General features: G+C 51.9%; 2 protein-coding genes across 3 annotated transcripts in view; one reads left to right on the forward strand and one right to left on the reverse strand.

The window, feature by feature from the left end:
- The window catches only part of RPL22 (ribosomal protein L22), a 382,415-nt gene that overhangs the window by 54,386 nt on the left and 300,589 nt on the right, over positions 1 to 27,440 (forward strand). The gene's annotated exons all lie outside the window — the stretch shown is intronic.
- Positions 1 to 27,440, reverse strand: part of ESPN (espin) — a 77,420-nt gene that overhangs the window by 47,140 nt on the left and 2,840 nt on the right. For both annotated transcript variants that reach the window (XM_067567064.1, XM_067567063.1), the window contains exons 2-3: positions 22,855 to 23,048; positions 257 to 443 (exon numbers count right to left, since the gene is read on the reverse strand). In XM_067567064.1, the coding sequence (XP_067423165.1) occupies positions 257 to 443; positions 22,855 to 23,048 (381 nt within the window). The remainder of the gene's footprint in view (positions 1 to 256; positions 444 to 22,854; positions 23,049 to 27,440) is intronic.

A 27,440-nucleotide genomic window follows, 5' to 3' on the forward strand; every position in this document is an offset into this window, starting at 1 on the left:
CCCTCCCCCCTGCTTTGTGAAACTGGGTGCAAATTCCATGGGCCTGTAAACGGGGATGTGCAAACCTGGCGTGTGCAATTACAGCAGCATCGCCATGGTGAAGCTCTTGCTTTAAACCCCACCCACAAAGCCCGAAGAACAACCCCTGCCCTGTGTTCAGATTGCCCCCCGGGGCGATCGCCTGCCACACAGCCGGGAAGAGGGCAGTGCCCCACGCCCCGCTGGCCGGTCGGATCCTGGCGCTGGCAGCACTCACCAGCCAGACGATGACGGTGTTATGGCCCATCTGAGCAGCTGCGTGGAGTGGGGTCATGCCGTCGCTGGCGCGCACGAGGGGATCGGCTCCGCAGTCCTTCACCAAGTACTGTATGATTTCCAGGTGGCCTTCCTGGCAGGCGAGGTAGAGGGGTGTGGCACCGTTCTTGGTCTGGGCACTAACGCTGCTGCAAATGAGAACAATACAGGCTGGGGAGCAGGCTGCCTCAAATCTTCCTTTGCCCGGCCCCCAACCAATCCACACAGCTGGGGAAAATACTGCTCCGCACTATTGTGTCTCGTGCAGTTGTCATCAGTGATGTGGAGATGCCCCCAGGCCCTGTTATGGCACGACCCCCATGGGCACGACACACTGGCTCAGCTGCCCCTGCACCCTGCCAGGGCGTGACTGACCAGTGGGTTGGACACAGTGTGATGGGTTTTGGGGTGCTGTCCGGACTGGGCACCTCCCAGTGCTTTGCTGCTGCAGCTTCCAGCCTGGGATACTCACAAGCAGCCTGGCAGCATGCAGGTCACACCTGAGTGTGTGTGTGTGTGCTAAGCAGCCCCGAGTCAGCACCTGTGACCCCAGCAGCCAGTCCACAGCCCCACCGCCCCACTCTGGCACCTACAAGCCTGGGTTACACTCAGCAAGGGGACCCCAGCACACTCCCTGTCCTGGAGATTCCCCAAACCGTGTGCTCTGCAATGTCCGGCCCTCTCCTGGACAGCTCAGAAAAATGATACAGGCCCTTTGTTCCTCCAGAGACACAAAACACATCACAGCTGCTTAACTTAACTGGGTGGATACACCCTGCCCTGCAGACACAGCACTGAGCTGGTGTGCAGTAAAAATAAAACAAATTCCTTAGGCTAAGTATGCCCAGTAAAAGGAATAACGTTAGAGGGGAATAGTGAAAATGAACCTAAAGGTCTACAGCTAAATCTAGTGAGGTTTACTCTTTGCCTAAGCAGGTTTCTCACCCACATTCAGTTCCCAGAGACTTTAACCCCCTCTTGGGTGAAGGACCCGCCTTTCTCAGCTTGCAGGGGCTCTGTTCCCTTGTGTCTGCCTAGTGATGGAGGCCAGGAGGGCATCTCTCCTTGCTTATATCTTCCCAAGTTCAATGAACTTGTTTCAAGAGGCAGGATTTCCTCATGCTGTTCCTCCCTTCCTGTCGGCTTCCCACTCCTGTATGATTTCTGTGTAAATGGGGCTTCCATTGTTTCTGATTCCACTCTGCTTAATTTACATCAGAGACAAGCAGAGAGCTGACATTTCCTCCTGTCTGGGAGACAGCTTCTTTCTTCCTATTTCACCACAGACTTTAAAGCATAATATCACTCAGTAACCATCTTTCCTCATAGAGTGTTAATACAGACAAGTCCCAAAGATATTAGTCACCAGTGTGCCAATAACTTTCAGAAAAGACTTCGCTCTATCCACGTTTGTAATACAATACATTGGATACAACCACTGAGTCGATAGCTTATCACGTGAGTTTCAGCCCCTGCCATCTTTATAGGCCAGTAAACCATTGAAACAGATTCTTCTGTACGCGGTATGTAAATAGATTCTCATTGTCTTTCAAAGTGCTTTGGAAGTAATTCCCAGGTGGGGAAAGCACATTCCTTTGGGCATGTCTACACTACAAAATTATGTCAAGCTAAGGTACTTCTGCATACAGCCACCACAGCAATTAAAGTGCTTTTGAGTGTCCACATTACGCTCCTTGTCGGTGTGTGTCCTCACAAGCCGCACTTGTCCTGACTATATTGTCAGTGTGGGACATTGTGGGATCACAGCTTCTGAAAGCCAGTCACAGTCGATGTAAGCAACACAGGATCTATATTGACACAGCGTCGACCCAACTACATCGACATTGGCACTACACCTCCTGCAGAGGTGCAGTTATTACGACAGGGTAATGGGGCAGTTACATCTGCAGGAGTGACATTTTACAGTAGACACTGACATAGTTAGGTCAACGTAAGCTGCCTTGTGTTGACCTAACTCTGCAGTGCAGACCAGGCTTTGTCTAGTGCAGACTTGTTTACCAACTCCTCCTGACATGCCTGCCTTAAACACACTTTAGTCATAATTCTAGCCTATAGCCACAACTCCTAACACCCACCACGTACATACATCACACAAAACATTAACGATCAGCGAGTTATGAGTTTTCAAATGATTCCACACAAAGTGTATGCCATACAAAGATTAGTACACGGGGTGTAGGGTGTGAATACAGGGTTGCTTAGCATCACACACGTCATCATTTAAGTACCCCTTTCTAGTGGCTAGTCTGCATGGAGGATAAAAGCCTACAGCTGCTAACAGATTTACTCCTGTAGCTCTGGTGGTAGAGAAGGGAGTTTCTGGTGGTGCAGGCCCTAGGATCAGTCCCTGCTGACCAGGGCAAGGGGCTGTTTGGTGGGCGGCTCTCTGCTCAGCTGGGGAAGTCACTGACGGGGCTGCTGCAGGGCTCCCACAGTCTAAATAACAATGCCACGTCCCCCAGCCAGCCTTGGGGATTCCCAAACACCAGCCACGCACACACCCCATGCTGCCCGGACAGGCACACGCCCCGCACCACATGGACATGCTTACAGAGAGTGGCACATGGGCTGGAGATGCCTACAGAGACACAGGCATCCCCGCAGGATAAATGACAAAGCTGGGAGCCCAGGGACCACGGATGGGGGAGGGGAAGGACTCAATCGCCAGTGAGTGGCTGAACGGCCCCAACTCTCTCTGGTGTCACGAGCAGTCAGATCCTGCGGGCACGGGCGTGACGTGATGCCCAGACAGGCTGAAGAGCAGGAAGGACGCAGAACTGGCTGGAGACGCTCAGTGGCATGGGGCCAGCAGGAGCCAGGTGGCCAGAGAGGCCGAGCAGGCCACGTGGCAGACAGCAATGCACTGACTACAGAGCACGTGCCAAAGGCAGGGGGAGCAGCCGCTGCCCAGCCATCCTCCAGAAGGGTTAATTATGCCAGTTAGCCCCAGCACCTGCCCTGCCCCGCTCTCCGTTCGGCGTTCCTCTCGCTCCCTTGCAGATGCAGCAGCGCCACGGGAGGTCATGCCATTAATAAGTGTGCTTAGGCTAATCTTGTTCCTTCAGCTGCTTTTGGACACTGCAATTTAGCAGTATTTTTAAATAAGCAGATTAGGCATCCAATCAACACAGACCCTGCAGCTGGCCCTGCCCATCACAACAGAGGAAGAAGCTGTAATGAAATAATTGGGATGATACAGAAGAACCCACCCAGGAACTTAATTACTTGGGCTGGTGGCTTAACCAATACACCCAAGCCAATGCTGGCCACAACGGGAGCGGGCAGACTGGCCCCTCGCTCGGGGTGCAAGGTGCGGACGCTGCGGCAGCATGGGCTCACCCGCAGGCAGCTCCCAGCTCTGGTTCCTTTCAGGTGGGACCCAGGAGTACAACAGCCAGTGAAAAGAGGGCAGCAAAGTTCGCCAGCTCCCAGGCTCGGTGCCAGTCCGGACTGAAAGCAGGATGGTGCTGCCAGCCCCACGTGCCCTGTTCCTGGCTGATGCGCTGCTCGGGGTGGGCTCTGCACACGCTCCCTGGGGATGTGCTAAGATGGCCAGAAGCTATTTTCTTAGGCTTCCAGCACCTCTGTCACAATCTGATTGGTGACCCGAGCCGGACATTACCGACAGGCCAGGGGCCAGCGCCTGCAGCTCTGAGGGGCTCATCCCAAATTCAGAGTGACCATCTCCTCCTGACCCATCCATTCCCCCTGCGCACAGGCATTTCTGAGCACGGCAGGTGTGGTCGGCCTGGCACCAGATGACCAATCACACAACGTGGCATTGTTGCCCTGGGGGCAGATGCTGCGTGGGGCACACAGCAATGGCAGGGCGTAGGCATGCTGCTAGGTACTGTCCAGTCAGCCCCCTCCCACCACCAGCAGAGCCCTGGGACATGCCCCTCCCCGCGGGATTGAATCTCCTGTGTGCGCCCAGGGCAGAAGAGTCTCCTGATTTCACAGCGTGGCCAGGGCTGTGCCAACGCCACACGCTGAGCAGGCCTGTTCGAAAGGGCCACGTGCCAGCCTGGGCCTCCTTTACACTCACGGTGCTGGAGTCCATGGGACAACTGCACGAGGACACTGGTGTCCCCGGGAGCGGACTCCGGCCCTTGGTGCTCAAACACCCTCTCTCCCTAGTCACCAAGTCTTCTGGGCAGATGTGACCTGGCTTGCTCGGCTCAGCGCCGTGGCCCCGTGGGACAGGCTGAGGAGGTCAGAATCGAGACAGGACCGAGTCATGTTCTGGTCTGGTGATTCGCAGGGCTTCTCCCAATCCTGCCCCTTCCCTGCACCACATCCCTTTATGGGTGGGGGCTGGCTGGCCTCTGAGTCAACCACCAGATGCAGAAACTGGCCAGGAAAGCTGGCGGTGGGGGTGCAATGCAGCAAGAAGAATTCCTTCATTGCAGCCCCCTCGCCAGGCTCTGGCCTGAACACAGCCAGCTCTCAGGCCAGCACAGTACAATGCTGGCACGTTCAATCTGCCCACATCAGAACGTCTCCCCCGGCCCCTTTTTCAAGTGCCAGGGACGCTTCTCCTCCTCCTCTGACGGCTGGGCACACAGAGAGGAAGGCTTGGCCACGGCCACGTGGCGAGCTGGCAGCACAGCCCGGGAACAGAGCTGCCCCGCAGCACTGCCTTCCTTGATCCAGTGAGTGGGGGAAGCCCAATGACATTGCTGCAGTTTGTTCATACTTTATAACGAGGACACACGGTGGGGAGTTCAGGCTCCGCCCGCTCACTCCGCCAGCCGATTATTCTGGACACCATCCTTCCTGTGAGCTAGCTCAGGCCGACCCGGGCATGGCTTTAACAGGGACCCTGGGCACAGCGGCCTGAGAGCGACGGGGCCTATTCAAACCACCCCAGCAGTCCCAGAGGGCCCGCGAAGGATTGCACTACAGGCCAGAACCCAGCTCTGAGAAAGGCCCGCACAGGTTATCTCGCTGCATAGGGGCAGGTGTCCATCAGGCAGGTGTCCATCACGCAGCACTTTACCAGCAAGAAATTCCCCCAGAGAAAGCCCTGGGATATCAAGAGAAATTGAGACCTGCGGGCTACCAAGGGTCTGCTTTTAGTAGCCCGCTGTAAACATAAGGAGGTAACTACACTTAGCTGTGTGACGGCCTGTCCTCCTTGCCTTTACCCTCCCCTTTTCTCTCTCACGTCCAGCCCCGGCACCACATCCACCTGCGTGAAGCGTGCAGTCAGCTCTGGCCCAGGGGTTCTGGAACTCGGGGCGCTGGAGGCGTAGTCGCACCCCCTGGTTTGAAGTGGTTTCCGTCGTATGCAGGTTGACAGTTCGGTTCACGGGCTCTCAGCACCCCAGTACACTAACTGTTCCAGCGCCCCGCTCTGGCCTGGATGGCAGCTCCCCTGCACCTCACGCACAGCCACAGCCCATGGCTCCAGAGCACTGATTTTCATGTCCCTCATGCAACAAGCTCCAGCTTCCTTCCTCCCCCTCAACGCCAGGCAGCTGCAGGTTACCGGCACCACGTCTGCAGAGCCTCACCAGGGGGCACTGGCGCTTGCAGCTGCAGCACGGCACACCCGAAGCTGCGCAGGGCGAATCCATGGCCCAGGGGCCGCAGTGAACATCATCAGTGGCTGCAAGGCAGGAGGTGTTTGCAAACTGCCCGACGGGCTGCAGACGGGCACGTTGCTGCTGCACAGTCAGCAGGAGCAAAGAGCTCTGGTCCAAATCCATCACTGGTGTAAATCCCTGGGACTCGGTGGCGTTGCACTGAGCATGAGTCAGCCTATGGTGTCAAATTCGTATCACGCACAGACACGGACACACATGCACACTTGCACGCACACATGCGTGCACACAGACACACTCACACGCATGCACACGCACGCACACACACACACACACACAGACACACTCACATGCACTCTCACACGTGCACACACACACACACACGCATAGAGTACTGTGGGACGAGAACTCCAGCCTGCTTCCCTGTCTAAACAGGGAGGTGAGCGCACGGGCTGTGGCTGCCCCGGCCGGACCTGGCTGCTGGGATTGTAAAGGCCCTCCACAGCCCGTCCTGCCCGGGAAGGGGGCAGGGCGCTACAGCTGAGCAGGCTATGGAGCCATGGTGCAGCTGGTGGAAACACATTGCAAAGCAGAGAAAACCTGGCCCGCGTACCGGCGAGGGGAACGGAGGAGTAGGAGGTAACTGCTTGGGGAGCCAGGGACCAGGAATTTTGTGATTTCAGCTCCTGCCCTAGTTCTAAGCACTGAGTCAGTGCTTGTTAGCAGGGGTCTGTCTGTTTAGGCTTGGGGAAGCCCACCCTGGCCTAGAGGCGTTACCCCCAGGGACCAGTCTGGCCCAGGATGCCTAGGCGCGAGAGCCAGAAGCCTGCTGTCAGGGCAGTTTTAAGCCATCTCCTTTAGGCATTGGCAGGTGGAAAAGGGCAACTGGGCCCCGGAGGCGGCACTGATGGTGCTGGGGGATGAGCAGAGAAGCAGCTGGTGCCTCGCCGGGTCACTGCCCTGTGCTCTGCAGGTGGGCGTGAAGGAGAAGGCAGTGACAGAGGCTGCTAATGGCTCCAGAGGGAACCATGCCCTGGGCAGGCAGTGGGCTTCAGCAAACAGACAGAGCAGGCAGCAGCAGCCTGGGCGTCAGCCACAACCGCCCTCTGATCAGCAAGGGCCCACTGTACAGTCCTACCTGTCCTCTGCCCAGGGCACGCTGCCAGCCGTGGGACCATTGCCCAGCAGGGGTGGGGTTTTGTTGGGTGTGGGCACCTGCACCCAGACCCCAAACTCATTTCCTAATGGGACGGTACTAGCCCTTGGCTGGATTTCAGGCAGCGACCTGGAGGTGACGGGTGCTAACCCCTGACCATCCCAAGTGCCATGCACCCTGCATGTGACGGCCAGCTAAGAACGCACCTGGGGACAGCTGGGAGGCTGGCAACTAGAAACCAGCAACTTGGAAACCTGGAGCGGGCAACTTGGATAGGGAGCCTGTTTTGCAGCCCTGGTTGCTGCTAGCCAGAGTCCCCTGGGCAGTTCCCCACAGCCCATCCTCGCCCTCTGGGTTAGCATGATCAGCCAGCGTCTCTGCAGAGCCCCTGACTCATCCATCACCAGCCTGGCCCTGCTGGCTCTGGGGCTTGCCGCCTGCGGAGCTGGGTTCTTAAGCCCTCAATAAAAACCTGCTGAATATTTTAAGAAGGAAGAGCAATAAATACTCCGCTCTGTTAGCAAAAAGATCCCAGGCACCTTAATAATTGATCCCTGTAACTGTGAGAAGGGCTGAGGCTGAGCGTGCTCTCCACACAGCCGAGCCGGGCCCCTAGCCATCCACCAGCTCCCAGCTCAAATGCCTGCGTGGCTCACACTCGCTCGCATTCCTTTGGTCGCCAGCCTTCTGCCCACCCCCTGCCATTCAGGAAGCAGCAGGAAGCTAGGCGCTGGCCGGCCAGTGCTGAGTACGCTGCAGTAAGGTCCTCGCTGCCCAGCGCCCCGTGTCATGGGCCCCGCTCTGACGCTGGTCTCCGGGCTCTCCTGCAGTGTCCTGAGAAAGGCCCTGCCTCAGCCCAAGTCCCTGAGCTCCACGCGTGGCACGAGGCCGAGAGCAGCACACACCAGCACCCCCGGCTGTTGCTCTCTCACACCACAGTGGGCCCACCCTCCCTGCCTCGAAACCAGTGCGCGGTGGGCTGCTGCAGGCGTGCACATCCAACACGCTCCTTGGACGGGAGCCCGTCCCACAGCCGCATCTGGGCTCAGCCACGCTCTCTCCCGCCCTTACACTCTTCTTACTCAGGGGCAGTTTTGCCTGGGCTTGGGGTGTGAAGACTGGGTGAGATCTGAGCTGGGGTCAGGCGTCGCGCCGTAGCCCGCTTGCCTTGTCCTCTGTCAGTTCCACCCCATTGCTCTGGCTGTGCTCCGGGATGCGCCTTTCGCTGCTCTCCCTCGGGCAGTGCTCGAACGACGACGGCCCTGCACCGCCCCCGTCTCGCCACAGCACGCGTAAAACGCAAACGGGGTGAGGGAGGCTCGGAGGAACCTGATGCTTCCCTGGGCCCTTCCCCACACCCCCAACCTGAGCACTGCCTGGGCAAGCACCGCACAAAAGTTTGCCAGGCCTGGCACGCTTTGCAGAGATGCCTAGGAACAGAATGGGGGGCCAGGGCAAATCAGGGGAATCAGTGGATCTGCGTGGGGGAGATGGGCCAGCACTTGCCTCGAGCCAATGCTAGTAGACTGTTCTTTCCATGGAACACACCCGCGCCCTCTGCAGAAGAAGCAGGGCACAGAGTGAGCTGGATTCCTACTGCACATGGCTAAGCTGCCTTCACATCACCGTCTGGGGGCATTGCAGCAGCAGCCTGGATTCTTGGCTTCTGTCCTTGGCCATCCCACAGACTCACTGCGCTAGCTTTTCAAGTGATCAGAACCCAAGAGCAAAGTCCCTAGCAGACTCCAGGGAGTCTCTGCATGTCTCCCTTGTCGGTGTAGAAGCTCTGCTTGGGGGAGAGCTTTCACTTATGAGTTTTTGTATTGTATTGTGTGAGCCATGTCTGCTTGGTGCTGTGCGCTGTCCTCCTCTAGAGGTGCCAAGACCAACTGCAGAGCGATGAGCCTGCTACAGCATTACCAAAAGAAGTGGATCATTTAGCTCAGTCAGCAGAGGCTTATACGTAAAGATCCAGTGGTCCAAAATTCAATCTCTGCTACTGACCAGCTACCTGGGGGTGTCGGCATCACAACAGATCTTTTTTTTGGGTGTTGTTTATTGTGAGTGCCATTCTCACCATGGAAAAGCTTTATTCTCTCTCCTCTCTCTATTGTGAACGCACAAGAGCCACCCTTGTGTTCCTTGTCCCTTCAGCGAGACAGCGGGAAGCACTGGGAGTGGAAAGCAACTAGGCACCATGGACCAGAATCTTTCATAAAGCAGGTCAATGAACGCTGAGACGATGCACTGACTCATCCCATGTAACTCAGCTATTTTCTGGAAAGGCGACGCAGGCCGACCTCATCACGGTCCCGTAGCATTTCTGCCTTCATACACACCCCTTTCCTGTGTACACCGCTGCCCCACACACAGCCCCGCCCCAGGCACACTGCCATTCCTGCCATGTCCCACAATCTGCCACCCCGGCACACACTCACCCCATTCATGCCCTCACCCTGTGTGCACCGCTGCTCCTGCGTGCATACCACACTTATTGCCACCCTACACAGACTGCCACCCCCTGCACACCCCCACCCCGGGCACTCCTTTGCCCCTGCAGCAGGCTTCCTGGCCAGTGCTTCCAGAGCAGCCGGCACATGGACACGCACACAACGGGCCCAGCTGTGGGTAGCACTTAAGTATGCTTCTGTTTTTTAACATTTTAAATCTGTTAATGAAATCACAGCTAATGGCACTCGAGCAGATTACCTGCTAATCATGGGAACGACATTTTAAATCCATAATTGCCAATTCCCAAGTCATCTAGAATGGGTTAAGCTGTGCAGGCTTCAGTGTTGCTTAATTCAGCAGGTGATTTGGGACTTTCAGCATATTGAAGATGGGAGTAAACTGCTTTGCCATATGCCAGTGGCCTCCGGATTGGCCACTTGTCTCTGCACCAGCTGCTGGCTCTCAGCTGGGGCGTTGTAGGTTCTTTTTACATTTGTTTGGTGGACCAGTGGGAGATTCAGGCCAGATAATGAAGGCCTGTGCTAACCCCAGCATCCTCCGGAGCTGCAGCCTGTGTGGTCATGGGTCATGGCTGCACCTGGGAGACGCTTGGGGGGTCACCGTCTCGGTGTTCAGTGAAGATGCATGTGGCCTAACTGACCAACTGCTGGTTTTCCACTGGTGCAACTCCTTTGACTCAGAGTGGGTCCTCCTGATTTACACAGGAGGAAGTGACAGCAGAATCGGGCACTGGAGCTCTCTGGCATATTCTGTGTCCTCCTAATAAACTGACAGGCCTGCCTGCGACTGGTTCTGGGTGCGAGAGAAACAGACACAAGAGCCAGACTAACCCTGCGCGAGCATCACTGTTTGTTGGAGGTGTTGGGAAAGGCTAGGCCAGGCCAGGGCATACCACCCATGCTGCTCAGGGGCAGGTTTTACTGCAGGCAGAATCCGGATCCTTGAGTTTTGCTTTGGAAACGATACTGTGCAGCAAATGGTGTGACTGCCCACTGCAAACTCGGCCTCGGCTGTTGGCGGGACGTGGAAGGAGCTGAGCAGCAGCTGTCTGAAGTACAGGCCCTGCCCTCCACTGCACAGACTCGGTGCTAAAAGGCACCTGCAGCAAACCTTTGGCAGATGGGCTGGAATATGACCCTGGTTTTGGCAAAGGGGAAGGCCCTTTCTTCTTCCCAGGCCTGGGTGAAAGGTGCCCCCTGCATCACTGACTGCTGGGGAATTTCTGGCGGGGCCACAGAAGCAAAACATTGCCATTTTGAGCAGGGTAAAATGCCTTTTTTAAATCCCCAAACTGCATTTGCTGCAAGAGGCAACTTTATGTCTGGGATGAAATGTGCCGCCGATCCTATGAGGCGTGCCCGCCGCTCGCTGACCCCATCAGGGGATGAGCCGCTTGTGGTGCTGGTCACGCACTGCGTTTCAGAACATGCTCCGTTGGAGGCTGGTATTCTCAGCCCAGCAGGCCCTGAGGCCATGCAGATAAGCCACCGCTCATCGGTTCACCACGGCCTCCAGAGCAGAAAGACCCTGCTGCACAATTTGCTGCCCTGAGCCTGCCGGCTGGCTAACAAGCTGCTGCAAATCAGTGTTTAGGAAACTGCTCCACTGTGCTGGGGTTGAGAGAGTCCCAGAGTTGCTCTGAGGCACCACATGGGATTGCAGCTAGAGCGGCTGAGCCTGGAGATCGGGATGCACAACAGAAAGCCAACTCTCCCTCACCTGGAAGTGCTCTGAGCACTGGGAGAGAGGCAGACACTTGCCGATGAGCCTCCCTCACCATCTCCTAGGGTAACAGCTCCCAGCTCGAATCCGGACTGCAGGGATGTGCATGACATATGGGGAGTGTCTCCTACTGAAGGGTGGCCTTCCTTAGCCAGCTGAAGCCATGCGTTCTGAGGACAGACTCCAATTCAGTGTCAGTGGCCGTGGCCTACAAGAACTGTTGGGGCAAAACTGGACAGGCGCTGCCCAGCATCGAGGCAGGGCCCAGCTTGTTCTGCCCCAGCTCAGGAGCAGCCAGCCAGCCAAGCATTATCCTAAAAGCCATAACAGACACAGTAACTGGCAGTGCCACTATCAGCTGGGTATCTGCATGCTGGAGAAACGGGCTGGAGGAAATTCAATAAGGACAAATGCAAAGTGCTCCACTTGGGAAGGAACAATTGTTGCACACGTACAAAATGGGCAATGACTCCCTAGGGAAGGAGCACTGCAGAAGGGATCTGGGGCTCATAGTGGATCAGAAGCTAAATATGAGTCAACAGTGTCACACTAGCAAAAAGCAACCATCATTCTGGGATGTGTTAGCTAGAGTGTTGTCAGCAAGACAGGAGAAGTGTCACAGTACTCAGCTGGCGTATTGTGTCCAGTTCTGGGCACCACATTTCAGGAAAGATGTGGACAAACTGGAGAAAGTCCAGAGAAGAGCAACAACAACGATTGAAGGTCTAGAAAACATGACCTATACGGGAAGATTGAAAAAACTGGATTTGTTTAGTCTGGGGAAGAGAAGACTGAGGGGGGCCATGATAACAGTTTTCAAGTACATAAAAGGTTGTTACAAGGATAAGGGAGAAAAATTATTCTCCTGAACCTCTGAGGATGGCACAAGAAGCAGTGGGCTTAGACTGCAGCGAGGGTGGTTTAGGTTGGACATTAGGAAAAACTTCCTACCTATCGGGGTAGTTAAGCACTGGAATAAATTGCTGAGGGATGTTGCGGAATCTCCGTCATTGGAGATTTTTAAGAGCAAGTTAGACAAACCCCTGCCAGGGATGGCCTAGGTAATACTTAGTCCTGCCTTGAGTTCAGGGAACTGGACTAGAAGACCTCTCCAAGTCCCTTCCAGCCCTACACTATGATTCTATGCCTGGGGTTATGTGGTACACCCTGAAAGACACATGGCATGGCACCGGGGCACCACGGCTACCTTGCTACAGCTCCCAGGGAGTGTTTGGGAGGAAATGCCAGCGCAGTGGGGTTTTCCTGTTACCTTAAAGAGACAGCTCTCCTGGGAGCAGAGGGTGCATGTGAGGCCTGGACATCATCCAACTCCCACTTCAGGTCCTGGAACACGCCTGAAGCTGTCTCTCCATGTGGAGGTGAATTTCACCCCAGCAGGAATCTCGTAAGGGCATCTCCAGCTCTCCGGGAGGCACAGGAGGCTGAAGAGTGCTGTGTGCTCAGCACGGCTGGGGCAGAGGCCAGCACTGGGGGCGGCAGGCACAGAGACTGAGTGAGCAGGAGAAAAGCCTCTGAGGCCACAATCCCTGGGCTCACAGCCAGAGTGTGCAAGAAGCCTGCTGGGCTGCCGCTCATGCTGGGCCTGTGAATGCAAACTCTTTCCCGTGCTCTAGAAAGCTTGGTGCCTAAACTTTCCCTTCCTTACCTCAGGCCACTGCCTCTTGTCCTACCGCCACTCCCGGGTGATCACCCCTTCCCGCACTCTGCTCCTCGGCTTTTCCTGCCTTTTTGCCTAGCTGTATCTCAGCCTTAATGGATGCTGTGTCTGTGGGGACCAGCGAGGTGTCTGGCACCAGTGGCGGGGGGGACTGCAGACCAAGGACGGTGCTAGTGAAGCACAAAAGACAGAGGCAGCAGGGGAAGCATTCCGGGGGGGCAGAGGCAGGGAGTGGAGAGTTAAAGATGGGAGGGGCAGAGGATCGCAGGGATTCCCCTACAAATAATCACTGCTTGTCCTTTGCCATGGTAGTATGCCTCGCCCCCCTGCCGGTTCCCAAGCCCCAGGAGCACATGGACTGAAGGAGAGCCAGCCCTGGCCCTCCTTCCCTCTGGGTTAGTTTACTACAGGTTAGCTGCCCCTGGTTACCATAGCGATTACAACAAACAATAAAGAGCCGCTTGTTACCAGTGATCGCCACTAGCCAAGCTGATTAAGAATTAACGAGACGAAGCCTGCAGCCTGAACCTGTGGCCGTGATCGGGTTTAAAGTATGCAGATTAGGGGCAGGCTTCGCAGGCCCAAAGCCAGAGTGCTCCACGGAACGGCCTGCGACTTAGCAGAACTACGCTGGCAGCAGCCAGAGCGCAGCAGCCTATCAGCACCTTGCATTACCGGGGCTAATGCTACTAATGCAATTCGTTTAATCGGTGAAGTGCAATGCATTCGTCAGGCTGGCCTGAGCTTGGGGGCAGCTTGTGGGCGGGAGCTGGCTAATGTCTCCAGAAGCAAAGCTAGGGAGCTTTACCTCACTTCTGCCAGGGCCCAACTGTTCGTTGCGACAAGCGGTGCTAAAATACCATCTCCCCAGCCCAGCCGGAACTCAGCACGCACAGAGAAAGGTCACGAGCGGAAAGGCCCTGCTCTTAGCACAGCAACCTGGGGCAGAGGCAGCAAAAGCTTCAGTTCCTTTCTGGCTCTAATGTGTTGGATTTTTACGTAGCAGCAGGTGACTGCAGGGAAGGATCCTTTAGAAATACCCCAGGCAGACAGCGAATTGGCCCCCCAGTGTCAGCAGGGAGGCTAGAGAGGCCCTCGGTACGCCGTGCACCCAGGAACTCCGGTGCCGGAGCTCGGAGACATGCCAAGTTCTGGAAACACTGGAAATAAGCCATTGCCCTCTTGCTGGGAATGCTTCCCCTCGGTTCACAAGGCAGAGGTAAAGGTGGGACTGCCCCCAGCAAAAGGAGACTCTCCTGGTACTCAGTCTGTTGCAGCCCAAGGGGCAAAGAGCATGAAGCCAGGCTGGCCCAGCAGCCTGCTGGCTTGTGCCCATTCCACTGGGCATCTCACTCCACTCTGGCGGCTGAAACATGGAAAGCCAGGCCCACTGCCTCCAGCTCTTGTTCTGCAGGCTCCAGGGGCGTGGCGGGTCGATCCCCAGGCTGCTGTGCAGCAGATGCTCAGCGTGGCTGGCGGGTGGGGAGTCCCCCTCCCCATGCTAGCAATTGGCAAACCGCACACAATCATTCAAAAGAACATCCCCGAGCCTGGGGCCTTCTCTGAGCTGTCAGCAACTCAGGGCAGTGAAGGCAAACAGGAGAACAGGCTCCCATGAGATCCCCACTGCTGCCAGCTTCCACCAGGCTGAAGATCCCATGAGAGAGCCTCTCTCATGGCCGGAGCCTCAAGGTGCACGGGGAACCCCGAGAAAGAAAGATGTTGGTGGACTTAAATTCACTTTTCAAAGTACAACACAAGTCAGCAGCAGAACCAGGTAGTATTGCCTCTGGAGCAGCTCCCTGTCCACCAGCACCCCCATGCCCCTCACACCAGTGCAGAGCCAGCTAGCTTCCCTCCATGGCATCCTGGCAGTGCCCTGCTCCGGGAGCCCATGGCCAGCGCTAGACCCGTCCCAGCTACAAGCCGCACTGGGCTGCCCTGGGTTTACACTCTGAGCTACTTGGATGTGCCCTGCAGCAAACCGCCAGTCTGCATTGCAGCCCCTGCGCTAGAGGTGGACGGGGCCCACAGCTGGAGTACGGGACGTGGCAGGGACAAGTGGCCAATGCAGTCAGTAGCAGTCTGGTGAGCAACGTTGGATTATGGCGTCTGCAGCAGAATTCAAGGCACTCGTTCCCCAGCAGAGGCCAACTCAAAAGGAACAATGCGTTCCGTGTGCATGTGCGTCTATTATAGGCAACGCCATGGATAAGGTTAAGAACACAAATGACCACACTGGGTCAGACCGATGGCCCAGCTAGCCCAATATCCTGTCTTCCCACAGCAACCAGTGCTACATGCATTAGAGGGAAAGAACAGAGCAGGGCAATTCATCCAGTGATTCAACCTATCATCCAGTCCCAGCTTCTGGCAGTCAGAAGTTTAGGGAAACCCAGAACATGGGGTCGTGGCCTGCCCCTCTTGGCTAATAGCCAGTGATGGATCTATCCTCCATGGACTTATCTGGTTCTTTTTTTAACCCACTTATACTTCTGGATACATTTACACAACATTCCCTGACCAATGAGTTCCACAGGTTAACTGTGTGCTGTGTGAAGAAACACTTCTTTATATTTGTTTTAAACCTGCTGCCTATTAATTTCACTGGGTGATCCCTGTTCTTGTGTTACATGAAGGGGTAAATAATATTTCCCTATTCACTTTCTCCACACCAATCGTGATTTTATAGATCTCTTCTGTAAATCCCCCCCGTCCCCTTGGCATGTCTTTTTTAAGCTGAACAGTCCCAGTCTTTTTAATCTCTCCTCATATGGAAGCTATTCCATATCCCTAATCATTTTTGTTGCCCTTCTCTGTCCTTTTTCCAATTATCTTTTTTGAGATGGGGTGACCAGCATTCACGCAGTATTCACGGTGTGGCTGTGCCTGGATTTCTATAGTGGCACTGTGATATTTTCTGGCTTATTATCTCTCCCTTTCCTAATGGTTTCTAACATTCTGTTAGCTTAGGCCATAGATCTTTCCGGATCGATTGAGCAGTCAGTGTAGACCCGCTCAATTGATCAGGAAGTCGACTGAGTAAAACCACGCTGTCAAGTAGCGGAGAGCTGCGTCAACGGGAACAGTGCAGTGTAGACAGCGCGCAGAAGGAAGCACAGCAGTCGACGTATGTTACGCAAGCTACTCTGCGTAGTTTGCATAACTCCCGTCTACTGCCGCCGAATCGCCAGGTGAGTGTGGACCAGGGCATAGTTAGGTTGTCTCAAGCTTTCCGTTATAAGTGTCTGTTTCAGTTGCTAATGACTTTGTCAAACTATAACCATCTAGGCTGAAATTCTCCAGGCCAAGTGTCTGCCTCAAACTGATTTTTTTGGGGTAAATTTCAGCAAAAATCAGTTCAGCCATGTCCGTATCCTGCCTTGAGTGCAGGGGACTGGACTAGAAGTCCTCTCCAGGTCCCTTCCAGTCCTGCACTTCTGTGATGCTATGAAAAATGAAATAAAGGAAAAATATGTTTTTTGGTTAAGGTTAAAAAAAATTCTGACAACTGTTTTGCTGTGGAGCTCATGTTTCATGTTTTGCAGCAGGGACTGGAAAAGCAGCGGGGTAGAGGGTGACTTGTGACAAGCCCACCCGAATTTGGCCAAGTTATGAGCTCTGAAAATCACAGTTCACGAATGTTCAGGCACCCAGGCAGCATGGAGGAGAAGGAGGAGGTAAACTGACTTGGATACAGAAGCTGGGAGTGGGGAGCAAAGCCGGGCGGTGGGGCATAGGAGCAGTGCGGCAAAGGAACAAACTGGTGGGGACAGGAGTCAGATAGGGTGGGTGGGTGCGTATGTGTGTGTGAGTGAGTGAGTGAGTGAGGGGAAAATGATGGAGGCAAAAGGGTCTGTAACCACTAGGGAAGACTCCTGTCCAGAATGTGGAATGGAACCCAAAATTCCTAAGGCCCAACATTCCTCCACTGTCTGGCAAATGGTGTGTCTCATCGCCCTCTAGTGACTGGTCCACATCGAAGATAAAAACCTTCTACTACTACCAGTTACTGATTACCTCAGGTGTAAAAAGGGACCTTAATTCTGGCATTTCCTAGCTTTTGAGTGCTTGAATTTGCAATCTATAATGTTCTTTCAATATAGTTTTTGTCTGTAATATATCTACAAACCCATCCATGATACTGACCTCCCTTCCCATTGAACTGTTACTGCTGCGTCCTGCCAGCTAGCTGGTACTGCAGCACTCAGAGATAGAATTTCAAGGGTCTGTAATGGAGCCTCACATCGCGCAGTTAGCAGAAGGGACCATAAGCAGAATGATCTTATCTCAGAGTAAATAATTCATGTGATTTCTTAACTAAAGAAGACAGGTGATCACAGCAAAAGTAACTGCAGGAGAAGCATAAAATTAAATGTAAAAGGGCTGTGACTAAGACATGGTTAATTAAGAGCTTACTTAGTCAGAAAAACTCAGGGACCCTTCTTCTGTTGAGTGCGTTTGGGGGAGGGCGGGTGTAAGACCTTTCCCATTGTTAACTGGGGTTCCTGCCATATCACTTGCATGGATTTTACTGGGAGTCTTACAGCTAAACTCCTGTATGTTACTAAATGGATATTCAACCATTCCACTGCTGTGCTTCCCATTGACACTTTGTGAGAGTGGTCTGGAACAACCTCCACGCACCTAACTGACCCCTTGACCCTTTACGGCTCATCTGCATTGCTTCGCCCTTTCCCTAATAAGGATACCATGCCTGGAGCCTCCTACTTTGCCCCCTCCTCTATCTAGGCTCAGGCCATTCTTTCCCCTGAAATGTGAGCAGTGTGCTCCCCCATGCTCGGCATTGCCACATAAACAGATGCTGCTTGCCTGAGATATTGTAATCCACTTAGTTTGCTTGTATTTACCTGTATGGTTTATCTGCTGTGACGTGTCTGATTTCCTGTGCTGGAGACAGTGTGTAAAAAGTAAAGGGCAACAAGGAGCGTTTGTTGCAAGTCACGCATGTTAGGATGTTCCCCCAATAGCACCGGTATAGTCAGGGCATTACTCATTCAGTTGTGAAAGTCAGATACGTTTGCCTGATGATACGTTTCCAGCCCACAGGGGAGCTGACTCCCACTGTAGCTGAAATCTGTAGAAAACTTGGGTCAAGGAATTAGCAGCAGCTTTTGTTGATGCTTCTCTCAAATGAGTGGATTGCAAGCAAGTGCCTGATCTGCATGCTGCTATTTCAGTGCATCCAAGGAAATGTACACACACACACATTGCATAAAGCCTTGCAGTCTATTACTGCACAGACTATGTCTTCTATTAAAGTTGTTGCCTAAATACATATTGGTCCCAAAGCAGTGATGGAGGATGAGTGCAATCGCCATGGTTACTACAATAATTTGTTAAGATTTTTAATTAAAGATATAAAATATACATACAGAAAAGGCTGCTGCTTCTGTGAAAGCACTCACGGTAAATCCCCTTTTGATCTTAATGTCAGGTTCGATCGCTAGCATAGCCAATTCATGGGATTTTGGCTTTCATTTAAAAGAGAAAAATATTTTGACGTTTTTCTTTGTTTCTAAAAACAAAGTGATGATTTATATAATAGACAGCAAAACCACCCAGGAAAATCCAGAAATCCTGCTTTGTCCAGTAACATGCATTGGTGATTGTCTAACAAACTTTCTGACATTCCTTTGTGTTTCGATCACACCCAATGCATGTTAGAAGTGGGATTCTGCAGACACCATCAATCTGCAGAAAAAAGACCAAGTGGTGTGTCACCAGAGCAGTCACCTAGTTCCACTTCCCAACCTCAGTAAATACATTAGTGACTCAGGGTTAGGTTCCATAACTGTGGAATAGGCCATGCACGGGACCGGAGGAGCAATGCATGGGGGTTCTGGAACATCATTCTCACCAGGCGAGTTAGCTGTCATCAGCTCAAGGGGCAGCTGCCGCCAGCAAACGCTTTGTTCTAATTAGGTCTCGGTTCTTCCCGCCTGTGTACGTAAGAAGCAGCCTTAGCAAACCCGTTCTGCCAAGCCCCTTAGGAGGCTTCTGTGATGTGGCTGTGTCAGCGTGTCCTAGTGGAAATACTGTAGGGCCTCAGCATGGCTCTGCTCTGGAGCTTCCGATTGTAGCCCCCAGCACTGTGATGTAGGCCTGAACCAGAGCAGGCCCGGACCATGGATACTATTTGAAGCTTAAGGGTTAATCCTCACAGTGAGAAAAAATAAAACTAGGCATTTTAGATAGGGATGTTCCGGACACATTGATTGTTTGTTCATGCCGTCCCAGGCCCCACTATGATAATTGACTACTTAAATATATGACTGGGAACATCCTGCCTAAAGTTTTTGTGATTTAACATTTATGACACATTGGGGCCCTGCTTGTGAACATCTACGAAGGAATGTTTGGGAACTAATTGTGATAATTTACAAGTGAAGGAACGTGGCTGATGTGTCAGTCATGGGGCAATGAGAGGGTAAATAAGATTTCTTTTATTTTCTGTTAGTAAAATTGGTATAAATAAAATTGGTGTAGGTATAAGGATTTTATTATGTTAGTAAGTAAGTATAAGATAATTGTTACCAATGTAATGGAATAAGAATGTAATGATTTTTAGCAAAGTATGAATGAGGAGTGAATGCAGTTTGAGTCTGTTGAAATAAGACAGCGAGGAAATAACTGCTGAGATAATGGTTCTCAGCCTCCAAGGACAGGAGGGAGAGAAGGTGCTTTTGTTTGAAGAACTTTTACAACTCAGATGGCCGAAGATCAAGATAACCCCAGAAAACAGGGGAGTTAACACCCAAGGACAAGAACAGAATGAAGTGTGAAACAGGAATGAAAGAATAATGAGAAAGCTGTCACACTTGCAATGTCAAACGTAACTGACGACTACATCAAACAAGGAGACTATCTGACATGGCAAATCCAAAGACCCGAATGGGGATGGATGAGTATGAAATTGGAGAGAAGAAACCTGGACTTTGGGCTCGTTCTGCAAACCCCAAGGAGCATTGTGTCGCGACCGACAGAGCCTGGCTCCACCCTCCTGTCTGAATCACCTGGCCATTGATTCAGCTCGGGCAACAAGGGACTGGTAATTATATCCCTCCTGCAGAACTCTGTGTGTGTGTGAGTGTGTTTTAGGCAATTGCTTTTTAAAATGTTTTTCTTTTTTGTATTCATAATAAATGCAGCATACCGCCTTATGCCCTGAATAAGATCCCGCTGTTTATTTTATAAGTATAACACGATCTTCTCTTCCGCAGCATGGTAGAGAGACTGCAACAGTGGACAGTGCAGTGCAGCACGCTCCTGTCAAGCTGGCAAGCAGGCCCATGGCTGGGTGAAGTTTCCTTAGTCAGGGTCTCTGTAGCAATCAGTTGGGGAGAAGAGACCCAGCCAGGCTCTGGCAGGGATGAGGTTAAAGCATCTCTCGAAAAGCCATTGTGTTCTGCCTCATTATCAGTTGTTGGCACCTTATTCATGATCCAGAATCATCACTTGCTGCCCTGTGACCCCTGTGCCCAGTTAGGGGGCTGGGGTTTTTGCTGGAAGGGATTTACTTTGCTCTCCCCCAGTCTGGCACTGTGTGAGTGTGAGCTGTGATGTGTGGGGAGACGTTGCTGACACTCTGTGAGGGCACAGAAGTGACTGCATTTTGGCTGTTGTATTACTGAGTATTTGATTTTGTCCTGCTTTGTCAAAAGTGTGTTTACAAAGAATCTTCCTGTGAAAAGTTCCCGTGTAATGGAGCGTTAATTACCACGCACGTTCCGCAAAGAGTTGCAGGGTATTTATAGACCGATCCTCCTGCCCAGCATGGAAAATCAGATTAGAAGTTGTGTAATCTGTGGTGTTTGGGTGACCTGCTTTTCTCACCCCTGATCATTTCATAGTTGCTCTCTGTTGACCTAGCATTTTGGTTCCACAGCCAGCAGGCTATGAGGCAACTTGTGCAGGGTCACAGTCGAGAGCTGGAACCCCCATTCCCAGCTGCAAAGAGAAAGCAGCTATTTTGGGGACAGACGTTTAATCTCCAGGTAGGAGCATTAAACCCAAAGACAGGTTCACGGTCAGAGAACAGAGATTATCAGCACAGGTGAAATTCACCCCTGTGTAGAGGGCCAGTCCTTGATCTGTGCGTTGCTCTTATGTGGAATGTACGGCTTGCCTATGCTGTGTGCCGTCTCTACATACGGATGGGTTTCACCCCACACTCTCTCCTGCAGTAGACATGGGCATAGCTCTTTGGAAGTGAAGAGCTGCACTCACTCACTCATCTCAACAGTGAGTTTGCCTCAGATATCTGATAACATGCCTGGGTTTGACTGACTTCCTGAGAGCTTGGATCTGAGCAAGTTCTAAGCAACAGAAATCAGGAGGTAGAAAGGAATGACCATGGCAGCCCATCATGAGTTCATCCTAGCAGCAGTGCTGGCTATTGCTGCCCTAAGAACTGGTTTGTTTTCAGAATATACGGGAATTCTGATATATAACCTGTGATAACCTGTTAAAAAAGACCCCAGTACTCCCGGATTTTACCATGCACAGAATGTGTCATCTGAAAATACACAGAGGCCTTGACGTCCGCAGCCCTCTCACAAGTCTACATTCCTTAAACAACGAGAAAGCTTGTCTTGCCACACATTTGAACAGCCTTTTTTCTCCTGCAGGGCAGCCTAATCCATTTACATAACTATAGCCTGGACAAAGGCGACTGTGTTATCACCCAGTTCCAAAAGCGCAGGGAACAAATCCTCAGCAGCACCACTTGCAACAGGGAGCAATATTTCTATCACAAGTTAAAATCCACCCTCTTCCTCTTTGTCCCTGGGATAATAAAGAACGGACATTTGACTTCCCACTGAGATAAAACTGTCATGTCAATAGAAAGCCCAGGTTTTACAAATGAGAACAATTCTTTTAGCAGCCAAAGCAGCCTCAATTGTTTGTTAAATGGTGTTGTGTCCAAGCCAGACAAGCCATGTCTTCCTCACTAGAGCCAGACACTGCAAAGACTTAAGCAGGTGAGTAACTTTATTCAACTGAGTACTCTCCCTAAGGAGCTCCTGTGAATAAAATTACTCACCTGCACCAGCGTTGGAGGATGGGGCCCTAGGGCAGCAGACACATGGTGTGTACTGCTCAGCAAGGACTTTACACGGTATATGTGCCACTTGTAGAAGAACGGACTAAAGAGAAGCGAAAGGATTTTAATAATCGACCAGTGCAACACACCCCATGGGCCTGCTTCTCCACTGTCTGGCACCTGTATAAAGGATTCTGCTCTGGGGCTGTTTTACATGCTATTTGCACAGCTGTAAGTGACTACAGCCAGATCCCAGGGCCCGGAGAATCAGCGTATACGGATTGAGGAATCCATGTATTGCACCGCATTCGTTACTCACTGGACAGTCCAAAAACAAATACAATTTGGAATCTGAAGTTAATATTTAAATTTGCTACTATGTTCTTCTTAGTGTTTATTTTCAGCAATGTCCACTATGTGCTAGGTTCTTTCCAAGCAGTCTTGGCTCCGAGGAAGTCACAATTTAAGGAAAATTAGATTTGATTCTAAGGAATCTTTCCTGTGGGTAAGAAAGCCCTTATACTTGTTTTACAAAAATAAAACTAGCTGTAATCAAGCATCAGCAGAAAATTGTATAAATGTATAAAAAGGAGAATCTTAATATGAATCTGCAAATTTCCCATAAATTCTAGTCCTTGCTATTCAGCAGATCAGACACATTAATTTTTGCTATAGGATGGAATGGCAAAGTTACAGAAATGTTAGCAGTGCTGTAATGACAGCTTTTAGCGATGCGGACGCTATAAACCCATGCCTTGTGTCACCTCTGTTGTGCAAAAGCTGAAGAACAAGCGAATGCTATAGTTGCGCTAAATATTCTGACACAGCCAACAACACACACAGAAACCAACGAACTGAACTCACTGCAAATCCATCCCCAAAACCAAAACTCTCTTACTTTGGACAGGGCTCCAAGAGAAGTCGCAATGAAGGGAAATCTCCTTTGGCTGCGGCATAGTGAACCGGTAACGCTCCTGTGTCCGTGGCTATCCTCGGGTCGCTGCCTCCAACGCGCACCAGCCAGTCTATGACTTCATGGTGACCAAAGCGGGCAGCGAGATGCAGGATCGTGGCACCACAATTGTCTGTGTCCTGCAGAAATAAAACCAGACGGTTGCCATTGCCATCGCATCAAGGGGCACCTGCTGCTCATGACACTGCAGTGAATGGGCACTGAGGTTTTTCTGGACTGCACATTCCAGTGCATGCGCCTGTGCCAGACTCTCCAGCCCCCCTTCGCAGCCATGTTTTATCAATGGCCACAAGCTTGGGAAACTGCAGCCACGCCCTGCACGGAGAATGAAATATGAATGGTCAGGGCGGTTGTGGAACGAGTGAAGGGGTTTGAGCTGGGTACCTTGTGGGAAAGTGTCCACATTACAACCTCCCTTCCCCCCGGCTTGGTATTATATAAATAAATAGCATTCTTCTTGGGAGATTCAGCAGGGAGGCCAAGGGCTTGAGGGGGCATGGAGTGTGACAGCCTCTCCAGGCCAGAGGGCCGGCAGGACAGCAGGGTGTGCTGGGGATAAAGAGAGATCTTCAGTAACACCTAGATCACAGACTCAGAAGGGAAGGGCAGCCGTGGGATAGCCCCCACCTCTGAAATGGGAACTGACGGGGGTGGGGAGAGGGGGCAGCACAGAGATATTAAAGCATCACACAACAAAGTAGCCCATATCCAAAGTAACATGGATGCCAGCATGCCAGTACTGGGGGGCGCAGAGAGACAACGTGCTGGCTAGAAGCAAACACTGGATATCGTGAGACCCTCTGAACTCACACCTCTCCTCGCTTCACATTAGAGTCCACGGCGATGCTCAGCCCTGCTGTGGCTCCTTTGTGCTGCTTCGGACGTAATGCCGTGCGACTGTGCACCTGACAGTTCCCCGACAGATTGGAAGCCCGTAGAGCCAGTGCAGTGCTGCACTCCACCCCCCTTAGTCACCAGGGGGTGGGGGAAAGCGGGTGGTCCAGCGAGCCCAGCTGCCAGAGCCTCACCCTGGGCTGCTCTGAGCAGTACAGGGACAAACCACAAAGCAGCTTCTGAGGGGAGGAGAGCTGCAAAGGTAAAGTCACCTGTGCTCTCCCTTCCCAGCTCAGTCAGGCTGGAATATTCGGCTACTCACGGTGAATGAGAGAGAAGCAGGGCAGAAGGGCACGTACAACACTAGGTCTGGGTCTGTAGCCATCGCCTGGGAAACTTTAAACAAGAACTAAGCAGGACAGTTAGGGAACTTGAGCCTGTGCCAAATGCTAGGCCCGCTCTTGTCAGGAAGGAGGTGCATTTCTGCAAACTATGCCTTGGTTGGACAACGTAAGAGTGGAAAGTTCCATCACTGCTAGTGCTAACATAGCTCAGACCCACCTATGCTGGCTCTGCCCCAGCATGTAAGCCTGTTAATTCTTCCATCTGCTCATCTGGTGCCTTTTAACTCGCATTGTGCAATAACCCAAGTGCTTTTGGGGAGACTTACAAAACTCCAGCAAGAAGCCATGACCTTGCAAGAAATGTTGTTGGGGGTGCCTAGAACCCCGAACTCCAGCAGAGTTGAAGAAGGGACTAAGATACCCAAGAGGAGAGGTGTTGCCCCAGGAACATGTGTACAGTGACTTACCCACAACATAGGCCACTGGCTCTCAACTGTCCCAGATTACTGTACCCTTTCAGGAGGCTGATTCGTGTTGCGTACCCAAGTTTCACCACATTTAGAAACTATTCGCTTACAAAATCAGACACAAAAATACAAAAGTGTCACACACACTGTTACTGACAAATTGCTTCCTTTCTCATTGCCTGTATGAAATTTTAGTTTGTACTGACCTCACTAGTGCTTTTTATGTAGCCTGTAGTAAAGCTAGGTAAACAGCTAGATGAGTTGATGTATCCTCTGGAAGATCTCTGTGTACTCCAAGGGTACGCGTACCCGTTTGAAAACCACTGACATAGGCTATAAAGAAACTTTTGCATATCCACATGCTTAGACGGCCTGGCCCTGGCCTCACAGCTCTTCCCTGCACAAATTAACACGACCCCTGTCCTTTCTTCAGCCCTCATGTATTGATCACAGGCAACTAAATCTCATCAAAATCCAAGAGCAGGAAGAATGGAATAATTTCTGTCTGCTATGTTTAACCACATCAAGCAGTGTTGGCAGCTCAAGTGATTTTATTGCAAGTCTCATGATATTAGGTATTTTACTTAAAGACCCGGCTCCTGGAGTCAACTGATTACATGAGAACCTGAGCTTTCATTACTGAAAGGAAATTTCTAGCACACATGGTTGGTGAGTAAAACTTGAATGTGTGCCCTGAGTGCACCATAAAGACCAGAAACCAGAAGACAAAGAACAAGAACCCAATGTTTATTGTTCTTTTAAAATCTCATTATTTTAAAGCTGGCCTTATGGGCCTGGGGGTCTGACTCGTGATTCGTGAATGCAGGGAGTTGGCAATACTGCGCTTCATCATTGATGCTGAGGTAGGAGCAGGTCCTGTCCATGTGCTGTAGTATCTCCAGGGGAAAATGAAGGAGCTATTTAAAAAACAGCAATATATATACCTGTGGAAACTACAGCACCTCTGAGTTACAAGGGACTGGATGTGCAACCCACTGAAAGTCAGGCCTACTACCCAGTAATTTATTACATTTAAACTGAGAGCATATCTGGGTGCTTTTGTTCAACCATCTCCTCCACGGACGCTTCTGCCCCATGAATGGACAATGCACTGATTGTTCTTCCTGGGCACAGACATGCCTATTAACTGGAACGACATTCCACCACTCTATTGGTCATGCACCAGGGAATGCTGGCATTTTGCTACGTGGCCACAGCAGGAGAGTAACGGTTGCTTTGGCATGCAGTCGCTTGGTTACTGCACAGCCCCACTTCAATCACTAGCGCTCAGGACAATGAAGAAGAGCAAGTGGAATTTGTCCAAGATGGCTCTGATTTGTGCAGAACCAGTCTTCCAGGCTTACTCATCTCTCTCTCCCCCTCTGTCTCTTTAGGTAAGTCACAGGAACGTCACATTTTCACCTCTCAACCAGCAGCAAGCAAGCTGCTTATTCCTCGAATGTCTGCACTGATTGCATAACCATGTGAACGAACCACTCAGACAGAATGCAGCACGCCACCCGAAGGCAGGAGCGCCTCGGCTCCCATTTACATTTCAGCCTTCCTGCCTCCAGAACTGTGTCACAAAGTATGGCGTTTGCTCGTCTTTAGTTTCAGTAGGGTTCAGCAATGTTTGGGCCGCACAAAAATACTGCGTCCAGCCTTCTCCCAGCCTGGTGGCCAGCATTTAATCTGATCACTGATCTTTGACTGCATGACTGACAAGAACAGTAATAGACATAGCTTAGTTGAGCAACCCAGCCACAGCAATCACACACCTAGTGCTTTGGGGATATTGAAATCCCAGAGGGAACAGTGACTGGATTTGGTTTTATCCCTGCCTATACTAGGGCCACACCCTGAGCACTGGACTCCAGTAAACAGCTGCTGAAGTCAGTAACATTATATGCAAGAGTTGCAGGTATGTAAATACAATGAGAACTGAGTAAAAACTAAACACAGCCCCGAGACTAAATTGCCAAGTACAATCTTCCTGATCACCTCTGTGTCCACTTAGAGGTTTCTGAAGGTCACTGCACTGCAGGGAACTGCAGGTGTTGTACAGTTTAGATGAGGTACTTGGTGCCACTGAAAGGGCAACGCTCATGAGCAGGCACTGTAAGGAACAGAGCCTCTGTGATGCTCAAGCAGACTGGCTATTGGAGACAGCCGGACTTGTAACTCATCGTGTAAGTTTGGAGGAATACTAGCATGCATGGCAGGTCCTCCTGCATCCAGTCCTGAGTAATCTCCACACAGTGCAGGACAATGTAAGTCCACACTTGCATTCTCTCTTGCAGCTCCCTGCTATCACGGTCCAGACCTCTCTGGAGTAGAAAGGGCCTGGTAGGGCAGACTGCAGAGTGGTTCTGTGGTGGACACATCCCTGCTGGAGAGCAGCTTGGGACCAAATTTATTCTGTTGTGACCTAAGCCCCATTTGAAGCCAGGCCACCAATTTTAAACTAGTGTTTTAACTGACTGTGCGATGTACTCCCTCACCCGCATCCACCCCGTGACATCCACTCCCTCCCCCCCGGGACACCTGTCCTGTCATTCTCACACTCACTGCCACACCCACTCTGCCACCACCACCCTCCCTCATCCCCCTCCTCCACCCCTGCCGTGGTGACACCTGGCCTTCACACTCACTTACTCACCCAGGAGAAACTGCATGGCAGGAAGAGAACAGATCATCTTCAGCTCCAGAGAGATCTTTGGAGGTGGGAGAAAGCCCAGGTGTTTCAGAGGCCAAGTCATAGCTTTGCAATTATTCAGCAGACATACAGCCTGCTCCTCAGCCCAGAGGCAACTGTTAACCAGCTGGCACAACCTGTTACACCTGGGCCAAGCCAGGAGGGCACCAA

The sequence above is a fragment of the Emydura macquarii genome, unplaced genomic scaffold (genome assembly GCF_026122565.2).
Source record: "Emydura macquarii macquarii isolate MOO-44397 ecotype Brisbane River unplaced genomic scaffold, CSIRO-AGI_Emac_v2 contig_2768, whole genome shotgun sequence".
In the NCBI taxonomy this organism is placed as follows: domain Eukaryota; kingdom Metazoa; phylum Chordata; order Testudines; family Chelidae; genus Emydura; species Emydura macquarii.